We start from the raw sequence: 18,933 nt of genomic DNA, 5'->3' as shown, positions 1-18,933 counted from the left end.
ATTTCCTGAAAACTTCAAAACTTCACCCTCCAACACTTTAACATTTAACACCAGCTGCTGCTTCTCTGCCTCCATCCAGCAGCTTGTTGTGTTTTTCTTCTTGGTGGATAACCGGCCAATCGCAGATGAGGTGACATCACCTCCAGATATTTCCAGTTTGATATGAGAAAATGTTTCAGGATGTAAAACCTCAGCGGTAAACGTCAGGTTTTGGTGTCAGTCCCTCAGAATCAAAGAGCGAGGGCTTCTTTCTAGAGCCGCCATTTTGCACCGAGAGACGTTCAACAATCATACAGGGAGAAATCCATCGTAGAAGAGGAGAGAGACCAGTTTCTCCACCACAGGAGCAGGAGAGAGACCAGAATGCACTGCAGCAGGAGGAGAGAGACCAGAATGCACTGCAGCAGCAGGAGAGAGACCAGAATGCACTGCAGCAGCAGGAGAGAGACCAGAATGCAATGCAGCAGAGAGACAGGAACACAGCAGCCTTCAGATGTCAAGTTCAGTCTGACAGAAACAAACTGAACCTGAAGAGTTCAATGAGAAATAAACTCAGCTGAACTGCTTCTCTAATGCTATTCATACTGTTCTCATTTATACTGGAACATTAAAACTAGAACTCATTCAAACACAGAACTCATTAGAATATAATAGAACTCATTGAAGTATAGTAGAACTCATTCAAACATACTGGAACTCAATAAGACAAAACAATACAATAAAACTATAAACATTCATCTGAGTGTGAAACACTTTCTGCTTCACAGCATGGCAGATGGACCGCAACACACACACACACACACACTCACACACACACACACACACACACTCACACACCCACACACCCACACAGACCACCGATACTGTCTGTTTCCTCCTCCAAACAGAAAGTGGACCAGACTTTCTCACGCCTCGCTCTGGTTGGACGGGCGGCTGAGGGGGCGGAGCCAGCAGAGAGTCGAGCTCGGCAGAAGCTCGGAGGAGAGGAGAGTCTGGACCGCGGCAGCCATGTTGGTCCTCAGCGCTCTGCTGGTCCTGCTGATGAAGACTCACGGTCAGTTTTCTCTTCACCTCAGTTTCACCGCTGCATGTGAAGTTACTCTGAAACTAACTAGTTACTTTACTTTGTTACGTTACTAAGTTATTCTTTATTAAAGTGCTCAGAGTACTTTCATGTTCCCACTTAAAATCAGGCCTTTAAGATCTGCCTTCTGCTGATGTCATCACTCAGTAACAATCTGCTGTCTGAAGAAAACATGGAGGTCTTTCAGGCACCTGGTTCACAGAGAACCAGCCGACTGATCCGGTCTGGACTCTGAACCAGCAGACTGACAGATAAACTTACAGTTATCAATAATGTTTTGACTCTTTTCTTCCATCAGTTCAAAGTAATGTGAATATTTCCTGTAATGATATCATGTAGCGTTATACTTTCATTTTTACTGTAATTTGCAGCCTTCTTTCATTTGCACTATTTAAACATTTAACCATTTGAAAGAAAAATAAAAGTAGTGAAATGTAACTTTGAGAAAGTAACTAATAACTGATTACAGAAATTGCAAAACTAACACGTTAAGTTATTCGTTACCACAAAAAGTAATCTGATTACTAACCCTAAACCCCGACACTGCATGTGTCAGGATTAAACTGAACTGTGTGTGTTTGGATAAAGTTTAACCACAGATTCACCGCACATCAACAGTTTGACTCTTTTTAAAATGTTTAATAAATCATCAGTTTTTTGTCAGTTTGCAGTAACTGAGCCCATTAAAGACTAAATAGATTTAGTTTGAGAAAAAAACCAAATGTGTAAATTTATGACGACACACCAGAGAAGAAGAAGACACTCTGAACATGAAGCTGAGAGAAGAAACAGATCCAGGAAATGGATAAATTGACGCCTCTGGTAACTGGTGTTACTGGTGTCCAGTAAACTGAAAACACAGGCGATGGGAGCCGCCATATTGGTCTGAAGTAGATGTTGCTATGGTTACAGAAATTCTTTACAGCCATCGTGAGATGGGAGGAGTGGAGTGACTCCTGTTACCCTGCAGACAGTCTGGTCATGTGACTCCGCTCGCCCAGTCTGACCAGACAGAGGAACATCTTCTCTCATTCATACATTCAGTTGTCACTAATGAATCCTGGCAGTGTGAACGTAGCCGTGTGATTGGCTGATGCGCAAAGGCGTACTCGCTAATGCTAGATGGCGTTTCGCGGGGATGTAAATACGAATACCCCCCTCCCCCCCCCCCCCCCCCCCCCCCACACACACACACACACACACACTCTGAGTGTTAATCACATCAGCGGTGTGCATGTAAACACAGCAGAGTCTCAACCAGAGTCTAAACCAGAGTCTAAACCAGAGTCTAAACCAGAGTCTAAACCTGTCTCTGCTGTCTGACCCAGCTTCCTCTGCAGAACCCACCAGGATATTCGTACGAAGCGGCGAGTCCGTCCTGCTGACCTTTGACCTGGGGGAGAAGAAGGCGGTGGAGTATGATTTCAGGTGGAAGCTCGGTGACAAGGCGGTCACCATCCAAAACCGAGTCACCGACGACTTCACGAGTCGCTGCCGGCTGCAGCCGGACGGGTCGCTGCTGCTCAGCTCGGCGCAGCGCTCCGACAGCGGGAACTACAGTCTGGAGGTTTTCGACGAATCGACTGGAAAGCTGCAGCTGCGCACACACATCCTGCTCACAGTGCTGGGTGAGTCCACTGGGAGGACTGGGGGACTGGGAGGACTGGGAGGACTCGAGGACTGGGGGACGGGGAGGACTGGGGGACTGGAGGACTGGAGGAGGACTGGAGGACTGGGAGGACTGGGAGGACTCGAGGACTGGGAGGACTGGAGGACTGGGGGACGGGGAGGACTGGGGGACTGGAGGACTGGAGGAGGACTGGAGGACTGGGGGACTGGAGGACTGGAGGAGGACTGGAGGACTGGGAGGACTGGAGGAGGACTGGAGGACTGGGGGACGGGGAGGACTGGGGGACGGGGAGGACTGGGGGACTGGAGGACTGGAGGAGGACTGGAGGACTGGGAGGACTGGAGGAGGACTGGAGGACTGGGGGACGGGGAGGACTGGGGGACTGGAGGACTGGAGGAGGACTGAGAGGACTGGGAGGACTGGGAGGACTCGAGGACTGGGAGGACTGGAGGACTGGGGGACGGGGAGGACTGGGGGACTGGAGGACTGGAGGAGGACTGGAGGACTGGGAGGACTGGGAGGACTCGAGGACTGGGAGGACTGGAGGACTGGGAGACGGGGAGGACTGGAGGACTGGGAGGACTGGAGGACTGGAGGACTGGGGGACTGGGAGGACTGAAGGACTGGGGGACTGGGAGGACTGGAGGACTGGGAGGACTGGAGGACTGGGGGACTGGGAGGACTGGAGGACTGGGGGACGGGGAAGACTGGGAGGACTGGAGAACTGGGGGACTGGAGGAGGACTAGAGGACACCCACTACTACTACTATTTATTACTAGTAGTACCACTACTTTTATTATTGTTATTATTTTAAATGCGTTCTACTCTGTGTAATAACCGGAGTACTCGTCTTTTTTATTGTTTGATGCTTAAATAGTAACAACATAATGATAATAATGTAATGAGGTAAAGTCATGTGACACAGTGACACAGGAAGCTCAGCTGGTTGAACTTTAGTTTCAGTTCAATGGGAAACTTGCTTTGTGGCCAGAGTATAAAAAATACCACAAGTGTGTGTGTGTGTGTGTGTGTGTGTGTGTGTGTGTGTGTGGGTGGCTGTGGGTGTGTGTGGTTCTGTCAGGTTTGTAGTTAGGCGGAACACACCAGGCAGAGGCAGGGGTAAAAGTTCAAGGGTTTTTACTGAGCTGAAAACCAAAGTCCAAATCCAAGTCAGAACCAGATAATCCAAATCAAGCCAGGCAACAGTACAGAAACAGTGAGCTGAGACAGAATCCAGTAGGCAGGTAAAAAGGTCATAACAAGTTACGGGCTACAGGAAACAGGAAACAGGCTGGAACGACACACGGGAGAAAACACTGGGACGAACTGACAACACCAGGTATATACACACCATCTAGCTAACGAGAAGTGGAGACAGGTGTGCTTTGACGGGCTGGCAGAAGATTGGCTGGTAGATGATGCAGAGGAGGCGGAGACAAGGTGGAACAGGTAAGAGCGGGAAACAGATAACCAATCACTGGAGCTGAAGCAGGATGGATGTATGGGAACTGGACACAGACACACAGAGCACAAAACAAGACAGGCAAAAGGCAAACACAAAATGAACTGAATATGCAAAAGAGAAAATCAATGAACCTCGGCTGGATTCCTGACAGGTTCAGTAGGGTGGGGGGGGTCTGACAGCTGGATCTTACCTCCACTGTTACAGGAATAACCAGCTCTCATAGGATCATGTAGATCAGGCATCACTAACTGGTGGACTCCGGGCCGGATCCGGGCGCAGTGCCGGATCGCAACCCATTTCTGATCAATTAATGAGAATGAATAAGATTGACGGAGCGTTTTTTTCCACGGGCGCAGCTGTAGACCTCAGGCGCAGCTATTTCAGCTCATACGGTAAAAGCTCAGTGGAGCTAGGAGGTCACAGACCAATCACATGCGTCTACTTCACTGAACTCAGCCAATCAAAGTGATTGTTTATGGTGCGTTGAGAGATCGCTAGGGAAATGCAGAGAGAGCGAGAGAGAGACAAAGCTACACAGAGAGAGATGACAGCATGTCTCGCTCCAAAATACAAAAAGTAGATGCAGAAAATCAAGCTTTCGAGGATGAATGGACAGACCAACATGCCTTCATTCTCCCCGCGTCTGTCTTGTTCTGAACCCGTGGCGTTAAGAACGAGCACAGATCCTGTCCAGACCCACAGTGTTCAGGTCTCTCCCTGCAGCACTGCCACAGTTACATGATCTAACTCCACTAACGTGACTTAAACACCACAAGATGACGTCACCTACCGTTAAAGTCTGCAGGGCAGAAGAAGAGTTACTGACTGCAGATCTGTTCCTGACTGTGGATGTTAAGTTTCACTTTGTTTTCACAGCAGGAGACTCTGACTGAGTTCAGTCTGCTGGTCTGCTGTCTGTACATCTCCACACTACAGACAGGATGTGATGTCACATCAGGCCATTAGAGATCCATTTAGATCCATTTATACACACTGAGCAACTTCTGATTTTGTGCCTCTGTATGGAAACACTGCAGCTCACAGTCAGAGACGCCCTCTAGAGGCCAACTGACGAAGCATCATCTCACTAAGTGACTGACTGACTGACTGACTGCCTCACTGACTGACTGACTGACTGACTGACTGACTGCCTCACTGACTGACTGACTGACTGACTGACTGACTGACTTGCTGACTGCCTCACTGACTGACTGACTGACTGACTGACTGACTGACTGACTGACTAACTGACTGACTGACTGACTGCCTGACTGACTGACTGACTGACTGCCTCACTGACTGACTGACTGACTGACTGACTGACTGACTGACTGACTGACTGCCTCACTGACTGACTGACTGACTGACTTGCTGACCTCAATTTGACATGAAGGGAGGTCTCTGTCGGACTGACTGTGTGTGACCTCAAGTTGCTCTGTGCAGATCTGTCTGGGCGTCAGGTGAGTCTTGAGCTCTCACTAGCTTTCGTGTTGGGGGTGGGTCCAACAGTGGATCGTCAGCGTGTGGACTGTGTGACTGTTGGACTGACGTTGACTTGGCGTGTCTCTGGCGGCTCTGAATTGCCTAGGCTGGTGTTCGTGAGGGGGCTGTGTGGAAAGAGTGTTAATGTGATCACGAGATGGTGACTGACTAGACGACTGACTCTGCTGACCTCATGCCTCCTGACTGTCTAATGACACCACAATGAACCAAATGTACATTGTTTATTTTATTAGATAGAAAGTCATACAACAACTGCATATAGGCCAAAGAATCATAGCTCAAGTTAGACATTACGATATTTCGGACCTTTGATGGGAAGAAATTTTAGTGACTGGACCACCTTGAATTTTAGTTGAATCCCCCTGCTTTAGACCAAGCAGCATACCAAGTTTTGTGCAAATCCATGCCCAATGTTTAGAGAAATCCTGCTGACAGACAGACGACAGACGCAGTTGAAAACATGACCTGCTTGGTGGAGAGAAATATCTACAATACTCAGCAGAGAAGAAGATGTTGCTCATTTACCCCAGAAGACGCAGTGTGATACGCAGACTAAAACCTTCTACTTCTACTACTAAACCTTCAGTGTTAAACCCGCTGTAGTGAGTTCAGGCTGCAGCACAAAACCTTAAATCAGATTCATTAAAACTTCAGTTCAGTTTCCTCAGAAAGAAGAGACGATGTTGTTTTTATTCTTCTGTTCAGTCTGAAGTTTAGGTCAAAGGTCAAAGGTCACCGGGCCTCTCTGCCATCTGGGCTTCACATCTAAAAACAAACCTTACAGACCGGCTTTATATCTTTACTTTTGACTGATTTCATTTCCATATCTTCTGTATTCCTCAAATTCTACTGTGTATCTTAATGGTTTTTACTCTTCTAGTCTTACTGATGGTAGTTGGTGTTTGTTCGTCAGATCCATCGTCCTGGCTGGTGCGGAGCGCTTCCTGTTCTCTGGACGGACGAGTCTTTCTGAACTGCTCAGTGGAGGAAGGGCCCTATAAACACAGTATGTCCCTGCAACGTCGTAATTGTGACGTTACTGCAACATTACACTTACAACGTTACTATCAGTTATGTTGCTGCAACGTCGTTGAAATGTAACAACGCAACAGGTACTTTAAGGTAGTTTTACAACGTCTGTAACGTACGTGACAAGCGCCGTTGGGTCCGCCATTTACAAATTACTGTAGCTAATAACTGACTGAAAAACGCCTCAGACATGCTTGATTTCTTCTGAAAACGATTCTTGCTGAATTTTTTCTTTGTTTGGAAGCCTCGTTCCTGTTGGATTTTGTTCGTTCTTGGATTGTGCACCATTCAAGGTAAGGAAATGTCTCATTTTTATTGCGGTCAAAAGTTTTAGTCAGTTTAATGTCTTAGTTAAAGCAACGTTTTCGGCTGTTTAGCCACTTTTGACATGGATCAGGTAATGTTAACGTTTGCTAACACGGGCTGAAGCAGTGCTTTTTGTATAATGGCAGCGGCGCTTATGAATAAGAATGATAGCCTATGGAAGACACACCTGGAGTATTTTCATCCTCACTGCGATACCAAATATTCAACAAGAGACATCTTTCTTTTGGTGGAGCAGTTTTCAATTACAGAGAGGATGAACCTTGACAAGCATTACAAGCTTTTTTTTTTTTGAGAATTGGACTACGAAGGTAAACAATAGGCCCTTTGCCCAAACATGGCTGCCGTTTACAGCCATGTTTCATTCATAAAATGTCAACATCTCTCATTCATAAACGCCGCCGCCACTGTTTCCCTATGACTGTTGCTGAAGCAGTGCTTTTTGTATAATGGTATGAATGAGAATAATACGTCTATGGTAGACACTAAACTTTGGCTGCCCTTTGGGCCTATCTCCCATTCATAAATGCCACCGCTGCTGCTGAGTTTCCTACTATGATCGTTGCTGAAGCAGTGCTTTTTGTGTAACGGTAGTTGTATAATGGTGCCATGTATTTTTCTTTGAAATTTAATTCCTTAGGCTGATGCAGCATGAAGAGCAGTGGAACCACAGACTGGAAATGCAGATGACAGTGACTAGTGTTGCATGCATAGCTATTTGTTGTGACTGAGTCCCAGTAAAAACCAAGAACATCAACATCAATCATGCAGCCCTCACCTAGAGCCTATCTTCATAGACTGTAAACCGTTTTATTCACCGGGGGAGTTCTCCTCCTTTATTCTGGCTGCTGTTTACATCCCACCTCAGGCCTGTGTTAGTGAGGCATTACAACACCTGGCTGACCAGATATCCAACATGGAGCATAAACATCCAGACTCCCTGCTCATTGTTCTTGGGGACTTTAACAGAGCAAACCTCAGCCACAAACTGGCTGCTGCTACAGACCTGGACGATCTCACTGACACTGTGACATCTTACATCAGTTTTTGTGAGGACATGTGTGTGCCGACTAAAACCTTCTGCACATACAATAACAACAAACCCTGGTTTAGGCCTACAGAAGTGAGGACAGAATCCTGTACAACCAGGCCAGGAACACACTGACTAAAGAGATCAGAGTAGCAAAGAGGTGCTGCACTGAAATGATGAAAAACAGGTTTTCAGCCAACGACCCGGCGTCAGTGTGGAGAGGCCAGCAGGAAATCACCAACTACAGGAGACCATCCCCCCACACTGGGGAGAACCTTCAACTGGCCGACGACCTGAATGTGTTTTACTGCAGGTTTGATAAGCCCCTCACGCCCCACACCCACTCCGACCACATCAAACAACCATCTGCACCCCCTGCCACCCCCTCACCCCTCCCCACTGACCCCCCACCTGCACTCAGGATCTGTGAAGAGGATGTGAGTAAGCTCTTTCAGAGACAGAAGACCAGGAAGGCACCAGGCCCAGACGGCGTGTCACCCTCCTGCCTGAAAGTCTGTGCTGACCAGCTGGCCCCCATCTTTCCACAGATCTTCAACAGATCACTGGAGCTGTGAAGTCCCCTCCTGCTTCAAACACTCCACAATCATCCCGGTCCCCAAGAAACCCTCTATCACAGGATTAAATGACTACAGGCCCGTCGCCCTGACGTCTGTGGTCATGAAATCCTTTGAGAGACTGGTGCTGTCCTGAAAGACATCACAGGCCGCCTGCTGGACCCCAGTGGACAGTGGACTTCAGGAGGAGCCCCCCAACACTGCCCCCCCTCGCCATACTCAACAGCACCGTGTCTGCTGTGGAAACCTTCAGGTTTCTGGGATCCACAATCTCCCAGGACCTAAAGTGGGCATCCAACATAGACACACTCATCAAAAAGGCCCAGCAGAGGATGTACGTCCTACGCCAGCTCAGGAAGTTCAACCTGCCTCAGGAGCTGCTGATCCAGTTCTACTCTGCAGTAATCCGGTCTGTTCTCTGCACATCCATCACAGTCTGGTTTGGATCGGCCACCAAACAGGACAGGAACAGACTACAAAGGACAGTCGGGACTGCAGGAAAAATCATTGGTGCCAACCTGCCCTCCATTCAGGACTTATACATCTCCAGAGTCAGGAAACGGGCAGGAAAGATCACTGCAGACCCATCACACCCTGGACACAACCTGTTCCAGCTCCTCCCCTCTGGGAGGCGCTACAGAACACTGTACGCCAAAACAAGCAGACACAAGAACAGTTTCTTCCCACAGGCCATCACTCTGATGAACACTTAATCAGTCACACAGTGACAGAAACTATCCCTGTGCAATAAACCTGTAGCACCTACGTCATGAAAGCAGAAGTGAAAGGCCCAGGATTTCCTCCTGCTCCTCCTCCCCAATCATCATCTGTTTTTTTTTTTTGTAATACTTTTTTATATATATGCATATTTGTACATAGTAGTTAGATGTTTAGGTTTACCTCTTTTCATTTTGTTGTCCTTGTTTTTAGCTGTATATTTATTCTGTGTAAGTACATTGAGAGCAACGAAAAAACCGGAGTCAAATTCCTTGTATGTGTACATACTTGGCCAATAAAGCTGATTCTGATTCTGATTCTGATTCTGATTCTGATTCTGATCATGTGCGGCAGAGCCACCGGTAACCGCCCGCTGTCTGCACGATAGGCTGGAAATGTGATTGAGATGCATGCTTTGCCTCTGCATTATATGTAAACCTTATCCATGCCTAGTTTATAATACATTTTGAGAATCAGTTAAGAAACACTGAGTCAATGTTTTTGTTTATTAGTGTAAGTAAGGGTGGTTTTTCATAATAGGCTGTGGAAAGAGCAACATATTCAGTTCAACATATTCATATTCAGTTGATTGAAAAGAGCAGTGTGTCCAATGCTCTTCTTTATTTTGTATTGACAAAGAATTTGTTGCATAAATTAATGCTGGATTAACACCTGGAAAAATGATTTATTGCAGTTTCCCCGTTATGTCACAATGTTACAGTATGTTAGTAGTTTATCCTCATTTTGTTATAAAGGTTATATTAGGAGTTACAGTACTTCAGTAGGTGAGAAAGACATGGATGTAAGGATGTAACTGAAAAGTCTACACAACATTGCATGTGACATCCCAGCAATATAAAGTGACGTTGTCACAGCATCTCCAAAAAGTGCTGGAAACATTGGGACAACGTACTGGCGACGTTTAAAATGACGTGCTGGCGATGACACTCTGGAATTTCACTTAGTAGGTTGCTACAACGTTACATGTGACGTTCCAGCAACGTATAACGTCGCAAAAATTATGTTGCAGCGACGTTCCTGCAACGACTCTGTGTTAGTAGGGGAGAGCGAGTCCGGATCCGCTGGACAGGTGGAGAACTGACCCAGTTATTTTAAATCTCATCCATCACAGAACAGATTGTGTCTCTCCATCAGCAACAGAAACTGACAAACTGTGGATCCATTCACAGTGAGAAGAGGAATCTGACTTTACTTTGTTTCTGCACTTTATTTTGTCGTTTCTAATGTTTCCAGTGAAAAGAATCTAGTTTGAACTCTGACCTCTCTCCTGTTAGAATCACATGGAAAAGATCACAGCTAACAACGTTCTCTGTTCTAAAGAGGAACTCAGGAACTTTTAAGGTCTTTTTACACGGGAGGCGGCAGCCGCATGCTGACTCGCACCGCCTCTCCGCGGCACTCACCACGCCACACGCTCGTCTCGCGTGTGCGCCATGCGAGCACGAACGCGTCTTTTTCAGGAGAGCGAGCCCGCGTCGCTCCACCCGATCCTGCGCGGGGAGACTGGCCCGTGTCGGAAGTTACAGTCTGCAGAAGGGAAATCCTCTACTGGTTTCTACTGGGAGCTGACAGTACAACACAGTCTCTACTGGTTTCTACTGGGAGCTACCCAGTACAACACAGTCTCTACTGGTTTCTACTGGGAGCTGACCAGTACAACACAGTCTCTACTGGTTTCTAGTGGAGCAGTGCCTTGCTGCAGGGCAGCAGGTGTCTGGGGTTTGAACCTGCGGTCTTCTGGTCACTGACCAGACCAACAGCCAAGGCCGTCTAAGATGCATAGGCTTCACAGGCTGCAGCCTAGGGCCTCAACCAAGTTGTATTTTTTTTTTTTTTTTTTTTTAAATGGATTTATTTTTGCCAGTAATGATAATCACTAGCCTTAATATGTCTATTTAATATCATCATAGAAAAATTTGGCTTTTAATATCCTGTATTCATTTAAAATCCTGGAACCATTTCTCGTGATCGTCTCTGTCGACACCATGAACATCCAACATGAACCCAGCAGCACCTCGTGAACACGACTGGGGCACAGAAACCAAACAATCGACTGTTAAAGAAATCCAAATGTGAACAGATACTCAAGGAGACACCAAAACTAACAACATATTTCACAAAAACAACTGACCAAAACAACAATGAAGTGGGGAGACAGAAGAGCCAGGGAGCTCCAGAGCTAGCAGAGCCAGCAGAGCCAGCAGAGCTAGCAGAGCTAGCACCCTCCCTGACAACACCGACCCAGACGAGGAAACTGTGGGTCGGCCAGCAGCAGCACCAGAGAAGAGCGAAGAATTCCCGAAAATTAGGAGGCACCAGACCGGGAAGACGAGCGGAGAATCGTCGGCAGTGAGGGGATTACGCAAGACGTGGGGGAAAATGATAAAACAATGTGTTCAAGTGAATTTAACTTGTTTCTATGAAGCAGCTCCATTATGAGCGAAGCTGCTGCTGTATTTCTGCCGTCTATCCGTCAGTAATTCTGTCCGTTTTCCGACGGATCAGTTTGGCCGCAGCTAGTGCAACACAGGCGCCGTGGGCCTGGACAGGATCTGGACTTGTTTTCACTCCCACCAAGATATCTGTCCAATAGGTCCGCTTGATATTATAGTCGGTGTGAAACGAACCGGACCGATACAATGTAACAACCTAGTGAACTCTGGTTTGGACTTTAAGCGGACTTTGCAGTGTGAAAGCACCCTTAGACACTTTAATATTTATTTGATAATGCTTTACATAGTTTTGATTCAACTTAAATTTAAGATTTTGCGGGATGTGATCAAAAGATCTGGGATAATTTTCTCGTCAGTCTACAATAACATGCTTGGTATTGCTGGAAACAAGAAATTCTGAGCTTTCCAATGACCCTAAACGCACCACGAATTGGAACGGTACATGTCCGCCATTTCTGGGGAAAAGTAGCAGTCAAAATTAACATTTTAGTCATACTGACAAAAATCTATGTTCTTGCCAAAATATTTCACCAAGGCTTATGTTATTTTCGCCAAAAACGGCAGATTTTAGTTCCTCACGTTTCTACCGTAAGTTTGAGACTATTTCTGACAGCAATCTTCCAGCTCTCCTCACCAGCCATTTTGGTCCAGACTCTATGGAGCTCTATGGAGGGAGCTCAGGCTTTCGTCGCCATCTGGTGGCTGTATCGAAGTACTGATACCAATGAGCCTTATGCCATTCTGTTCCTCTGATTGAGCTGAAAACAACGATAGGTCACGTGTGAGGAAAGACCCCAGCGATCTCCATTAATCTGCCTGTATAGAATGGAGCTCTGTGGCCCATATATGAATATGGAATATTGATCAATATTCATTGTTTTTATTACTATTTCAATGTTTTTGGGAGATTTATGTTATTTGTAACATGGCTATATTGAAATAAATAGTGTTTTGAAGTAAAATTCCCAGTAAACAGTCAACATGTAAACAGTAAACATGGCCAAAACATGGAGACCGCCTGAGTATATCTTTATAAATTGTATCATAAATGTTGTATTTTAGTGTATTTTCATCAAATTTACAGTTACAGTTGTAGTCAAGGAGTAGGAGAAGACATTCAGTTGCATCATTATCTATGGGATCTTGGTTATAACAGTGATATTGCCTTTTAAATTTAGATTATATACTAGGCGAGGATGAAAATATTATTTTTTCCTTTATTGCATCTCCATTTACTCTGGAATGGTAATAGATATAGGTTTACTTACACTGGATTCATATTCCTTAGCTTCTTACCTATCAAAGGAGACCAGGAATGCATACAGGCCTTACAGTGAGGAGCTATTCCTGATTCATTTGGGGCAGGAGGCCTGAGAAATAGGCCTAGGGTTGAAGAGTTTAACAAATAGGCCTCAGATGGTCATAGGCTAACAGCTGTCTGTCTGTCTGTCTGTCTGTCTGTCTGTCTGTCTGTCTGTCTGTCTGTCTGTCTGTCTGCCTGTCTGTCTGCCTGTCTGTCTGCAGATCAGGGCTTGGTCGTCGTCTGGCTGCTGGTCTGCAGCTTCCTGCTGCTGTTCTCCTTCCTCATCTTTGTCTTCGTCCTGAGGAAGAGGAGGAGTCAGAGGAGGCGGGCCGGAGGTACAGCAACCAATCAGAAACAGCCTGAGCTCTGACACACTGACACGTTTCCACTAAACTACAATCTGTCTGTTACAGTAGATTATAATCTAATCTCATGTTTCAGATCCATTGGGGGAAAATATCTATGTTTCGATGCGCGGTAACCGTGGCAACAGGAAAGAGGAGGAGAAGAAGAAGACAGAAGGAGGGGAGGAGGAAACAGAGTCTCCTTATGGTACACACACACACACATATGCACACGCACACACACACACACACACACACACACATATGCGCATGCACACACACACACACACACACACCCTAACATGTTGTGCTCTCTCTTAGTGATCTGTGCTCCTGGCATTTCCACGGCAACACCAATCACAAGACAGACATCAGTGGACACAGACAGCATCTACGTGTGACGACCAATCAGAGCTGACCTCTGACCTCTGACCTCCTGACTGCTGGTTGCTTGTGATGTTGCTGGTTGGGTTCAGCTGATGATGATAATATGAATTAATATAATAAATATAATAATAATAATAATAATAATTGATCTCATTGGCTCAGATATCTGACAGAATGTGACTGCAAATAATAATGAAGTCAATAATTGATACAGTGTGAATGTAAACAACAGTGAAATTAAACTATTTTTTATTAAATGACTAGAATGTAAAAGTCTGTTTCTGATCAGGGAGGAGGAGCTTCTGCTCTTGCTGTCGTTCCTCCAACATGGCGGCTCCTTCGTAACCAACTTTACCAAACCATCAGCAGGTTCTGACAGCTGAACAATTAATTTAAAGAAAATCAAAATCGCAATATGAACTTCTGCAATTTCAAAATCTCAGAGGCTGCAGTTAATTTCTTTTTTCTAAATTTCTAAGCGAGTTTCAGAGCTGCAGGTGATCTTCAGTCCATGAATCAAAAACTTTCATCAGACTCAATCTGCTCACTCATCTATTTATTTTAACTAAATCACTTTCCTTTAAACAATTTTAAAGTTCTAAAAAACTGATGACAAGAAAACTTGATATGAATGGAATATTCTAATGCATGCTGACTCTGGCGAGGTCTCTGTTCTGGTATTGTTGGATCTTAGCGCAGCCTTTGATCCAATTGATCATGCCATCTTGATAAATAGGCTTAGGAACTGGGTTGGGGTGTCCGGGATGGCTCTACACTGGTTTGTGTCTTACTTATCGAATATAAGTAGAAAATGTTCTGTGTCTATTGGTGATAAGCTCTCTTCAACTGCTGCACTTACATGTGGCGTGCCTCAGGGATCCATTCTTGGCCCTATTTTGTTTTCGCTGTTTATGCTTCCCCTGGGTCATTTAATCCAGTATTTTAATGTTTCTTTTCATTTTTATGCTGACGACACGCAGCTGTACCTGTCGGTGAAACGAAATGATTTCAGTAGATTAGCCAATCTAACTGAGTGTTTTGTAGCCATCAAGGACTGGAAGTCTCCCAATTTTTATAAGCTTAATGAAGAAAAAACAGAAGTTCTTGTTATTGGTCCTGATAATGTCTCTGGAATTATAGAGGAAGCTCTTGGTCCCCTGGGATCCAACATCAAATCCTCTTCAAAAAATACCAAGAAGCTTGTTCAATCCTGCTTTTTTCAGTTAAGAAATATAGCCAAAATCAGACATGTCCTGTCTTTCCAGGACACTGAGAAAGTTATCCATGCTTTATGTCATCACGGTTGAACTGCTGTAATGCCTCATTTACATGCCTCAGTCAAGGAGCTGAGGCTCGTCTGCGATTGGTCCAAAATGCAGCGGCCCGTCTTCTCACTGGGACAAACCGCAGGGAGCACATGACTGCGCCTCTCTGCATTGGCTGCCTGTAAAGTTCAGGATTCATTTTAAAATTCTTGTCATTACTTTCCAGGCAGTACATGGTGGAGCCCCAGAATATATCTCAGAATTGTTGCGCCCCTATAATAATGCAAGGTCTCTTAGGTCCTCTAACCAGGCTGCTGGTTCCCAAGGGCCGGGCTTAAACTGAAGGGGGACGGTCTTCCTCCAGATATCAGACCGTCTCACTCACTGATCATTTTTAAAAAACGTCTTAAGACCTACTTTTATTCCCTTGCTTTAAGTGGCTCTTGAAGCCGTTATTTTTGCTGTTATGTTGTCTCAAAATTGTGTCTGATTTTCTGTTTTTGTTTATGTGATCCTATGTTTTTATTTTTATTTTTTCTTGTGAAGCACTTTGTAACCTTGGTTTTAAAAGGTGCTGTATAAATAAAGTAAAGTAAATATTCGCAGTTAGATTTTTTTTTATCAATATCGTTAGTTACCCCTCTAGGTCCTTTTAATACTGACTGGTTCTGCTGTTTAACTGCTGTACATGTGTTTCACTGTTCTAGTCCTGTTGTGTTTTCATTTATTTTCAAACTGTTTCATATTCATGTCTGACATTTTTTTTTAATAATCTTATTGGCTTTTATTTATCGTTGGTAAGGAAACTTGTAACTCTGTTTAGAAAACTGCTCTGTGAATAAACTTTATATTTTTATTATTCCTGTATGAATCAATGAGTAACACTGACAGGTCAGAGGTTCTCTGTGTTATTGCAGGATTCTGTATTTTATTCTAGTCTGTATTTCTGATTCTCATCTGTATTACTGGAGCCTGATGTGAGAGAGAGAGAGAGAGAGAGAGAGACAGAAAGAGACAGAGAGAGAGAGAGAGACAGAGACAGAGAGAGAGAGAGACAGAGAGAGAGAGAGAGAGAGACAGAGAGAGAGAGAGACAGAGACAGAGAGAGAGCGAGAGAGAGAGAGAGAGACAGGGAGAGCTCTCTCTCTCTCTCTCTCTCTGTGTCTCTCTGTATGACAGAGACAGAGAGAGAGAGAGAGAGAGAGAGACAGAGAGAGAGAGAGAGACTCTTATCAATAATAAAGTAGTAACAACAGTAAAGAACATTATTGATTACTCTCATTCTACACACACACACACACACACTTGCTGTAACTCAGACAGTCTCCCGGTTTCCATATCAACCAAACAAAGCACTTTTTACGTTTTCTGCCCCTTTAATATTAATTCTGACTCTTTTTACATGCATGAACCAGGATTAAATTGTTATATTATATTTTTAAATCTCACTTCTGCTTCCTGCAGGACGGCCCGCCGCGGTTTCCTCTCCAACATACATTTTTCAACCAATAACTAACGTGCTAATGGTTGGAATGTAAAGCAGGTTTCCTCTTGCTGTGTTTGGAGGCTGCTCACCTGCCTCCGCCTCATATGAGCACACTGGATTCTGGCTTCGCTGTGCCTTAAATCTAACCCTAACCCTAACCCTTATACCTAACCCTAACCCTGACCCTGGCCCTGAACCTAAACCTAACCCTAACCCTTATACCTAACCCTGACCCTGGCCCTAAACCTAACCCTAACTCTTATACCTAACCCTGACCCTGGCCCTAAACCTAACCCTGACCCTTATACATCCTTTCTGTTGACTGAGGCCTGCTGGACAGTTTGCTGCCACCTGGTGGCACCAACAGCACATTCTGTAGAAGAGGCTGTGAACAAGATGACGTAGATCACCGGACAATCCTTCTACCGGTGCAGCGTAAACAAAAGTAGGCAAGATAAAAAAAACTGCATACATTTTGACATTGAAATTTGTTTATTTACAATTAACAGCATTTGCAGTTTGGTATGGCATGCTAATATGACATTTTGTAGAGATCGTTTTGAGTCAGAACACCTCGTGTGCAGACAGTGGGACGTCCCATGAAATTCATCCAGAGAAGAGGAGTCAGGGGAACTGGCCCAAAGCAACACTTTGCAAGTGTTTTGTTTGTAAATATAGACAGAACAGTGGTTTTGCATGCATTAAAATATGTCCACATTGTTTTTATTTGTTGTTTATGTTTTTGCACTGCAAGGTTTTTACACTGAAGTAAATAATTTGATACATACTGGTGACTGTCTTGTACTGTGCAATAGAAGGTCGTATTAAAATGTTACATTTAATGCTACAATGTAAACACATTGTCCTCATATGACGACATCATTTTTTTCACAAACTACTTACTCTGCAAAGACGTTGCTTAGTTTCCATGGTTACCAGGTGCTACTAGTTCCAAACAAACAGCAATGAAAAAATAAATGACAGTCGGAGTCTCTTAACATATGGAGGTCATGAGGAACACGGGACTCACTTTACCATGTTTTTATTTTGGCTTCATCGGGCCAACGTGTTCCAGCACGAAGCATCAGAGCATCACTGTAACAGCACCAGCTTCTCTTTCTATACTGCAGTAGTGATCCATTCACAAGTGAATCTACTGTATATACAGAGATACACTTAACATTCACAGCAGTGGCAAAAGTCGTCAAATCCTTTACTGAAGTAAAAGCAGCAAAACCAGAATGTAAAAATACTCCAGTAAAAGTAAAAGTTCTGCATTCAAAGGTTTACTTCAGTAAAAGTGTAGAAGTATCAGCAGTAAAATGAACTGAAGTATGAAAAGTAAAAGTCGTCATTCTGTCAGAGAGTTAAATTATTGAAGCATGAACCTGTCAGAAGTATTTTAATGTTGTCATCTAACTGCTGCAGATACTGATGGAGTTTAAACTCTAACAGTGCAACATATTTTATGAGCTTATCGTATGTTTTGATGTAAAACCTTATTCTGCAAAGTAACTAGTAACTCCAGCCGGCAGATAAATGAAGGGAGGAAAAGTAGAAAGTCTCACAGAATGGAAATAGCCTACTCAAGTAAAGAGCCATAACTGAATATTAATTGTGTGTTCTATATTACTTTTTTATGTACACTGTTAGAAGAAAGTGTTTTGAAACCCAAAAAGTGGTGGCAACTCTGCTGCCACCATTATAGGGGAGTTAGAACGCTGTTTACACCGGCCTTTCAAGACAACATTTAGTGTTACAAAACACCCTCTTGTGACTGTTTTGAGATCTGAAAATGGCGCTTTGAAGCACTCAGGTCACAGAGTTTTCAAACCTGATATGGAGCATGGACACACCAATGAGATAAGTGGTTTGAAACACATTTCAGATGAAAGATTTCAAATCTTTTTTTCAAGGATTGGAGACACCCCTGATTAGAGATTCGAAAGACTTCACGGTGTTTCGAGGTCTGTAAAACCTGGAACTCTAAAACCTAGTAAGGTGTTTCGAGAACTTATTTTCCTGAACTCCGAACACCACTTAGGTGTTTTGATGCCTTACTTTCATGGACTGAAAACACTACGGTGTTTTAATAGCTGACTGTCAGGGAATCCAAACATTTTAAGGGAATCCAAACATTTTAAGGGAATCCAAACATTTTAAGGGAATCCAAACGTTTTATCAATAAACAATCAGCTGCATACGAGATATCGTATTGTAAGGCCATCCATGCCCACATGAAGCAATGACATACATCATATGTCCCTAAGTTTCGTAAAAATTCGTAAGTAAAGTCAAAGATATTGTGTGACAATT

General features: G+C 44.4%; 1 protein-coding gene across 2 annotated transcripts; it reads left to right on the top strand.

Annotated features, from left to right (window-relative positions):
* Nucleotides 1–1,005: 1,005 nt before the first annotated feature.
* On the top strand, nucleotides 1,006–14,113 carry LOC139912317 (uncharacterized). Of its 2 annotated transcripts, XM_078286918.1 has the most exons (6): nucleotides 1,006–1,054; nucleotides 2,413–2,712; nucleotides 6,597–6,689; nucleotides 13,357–13,470; nucleotides 13,577–13,687; nucleotides 13,801–14,113. In XM_078286918.1, the coding sequence occupies exons 1-6, from the start codon at nucleotides 1,009–1,011 to the stop codon at nucleotides 13,878–13,880; spliced, it is 744 nt and encodes a 247-aa protein (XP_078143044.1). In that variant the 5' UTR covers nucleotides 1,006–1,008; the 3' UTR covers nucleotides 13,881–14,113. The 2 variants fall into 2 exon arrangements, with proteins under 2 accessions (XP_078143044.1, XP_078143046.1); XM_078286920.1 differs by lacking the exon at nucleotides 6,597–6,689.
* Nucleotides 14,114–18,933: the final 4,820 nt, after the last annotated feature.

This window comes from Centroberyx gerrardi, chromosome 11 (genome assembly GCF_048128805.1).
Source record: "Centroberyx gerrardi isolate f3 chromosome 11, fCenGer3.hap1.cur.20231027, whole genome shotgun sequence".
NCBI lineage: Eukaryota > Metazoa > Chordata > Actinopteri > Beryciformes > Berycidae > Centroberyx > Centroberyx gerrardi.
This window is presented reverse-complemented; position numbering and strand designations above follow the sequence as displayed.

Bases quoted from the DNA above. Each gene is read 5' to 3' on its own strand.
- LOC139912317 (XM_078286918.1), top strand. From the start codon at position 1,009: ATGTTGGTCCTCAGCGCTCTGCTGGTCCTGCTGATGAAGACTCACG. The intron at 1,055-2,412 runs GTCAGTTTTCTC...TGTCTGACCCAG, and splicing joins CCTGCTGATGAAGACTCACG to CTTCCTCTGCAGAACCCACC. The intron at 13,688-13,800 runs GTACACACACAC...GCTCTCTCTTAG, and splicing joins GGAAACAGAGTCTCCTTATG to TGATCTGTGCTCCTGGCATT.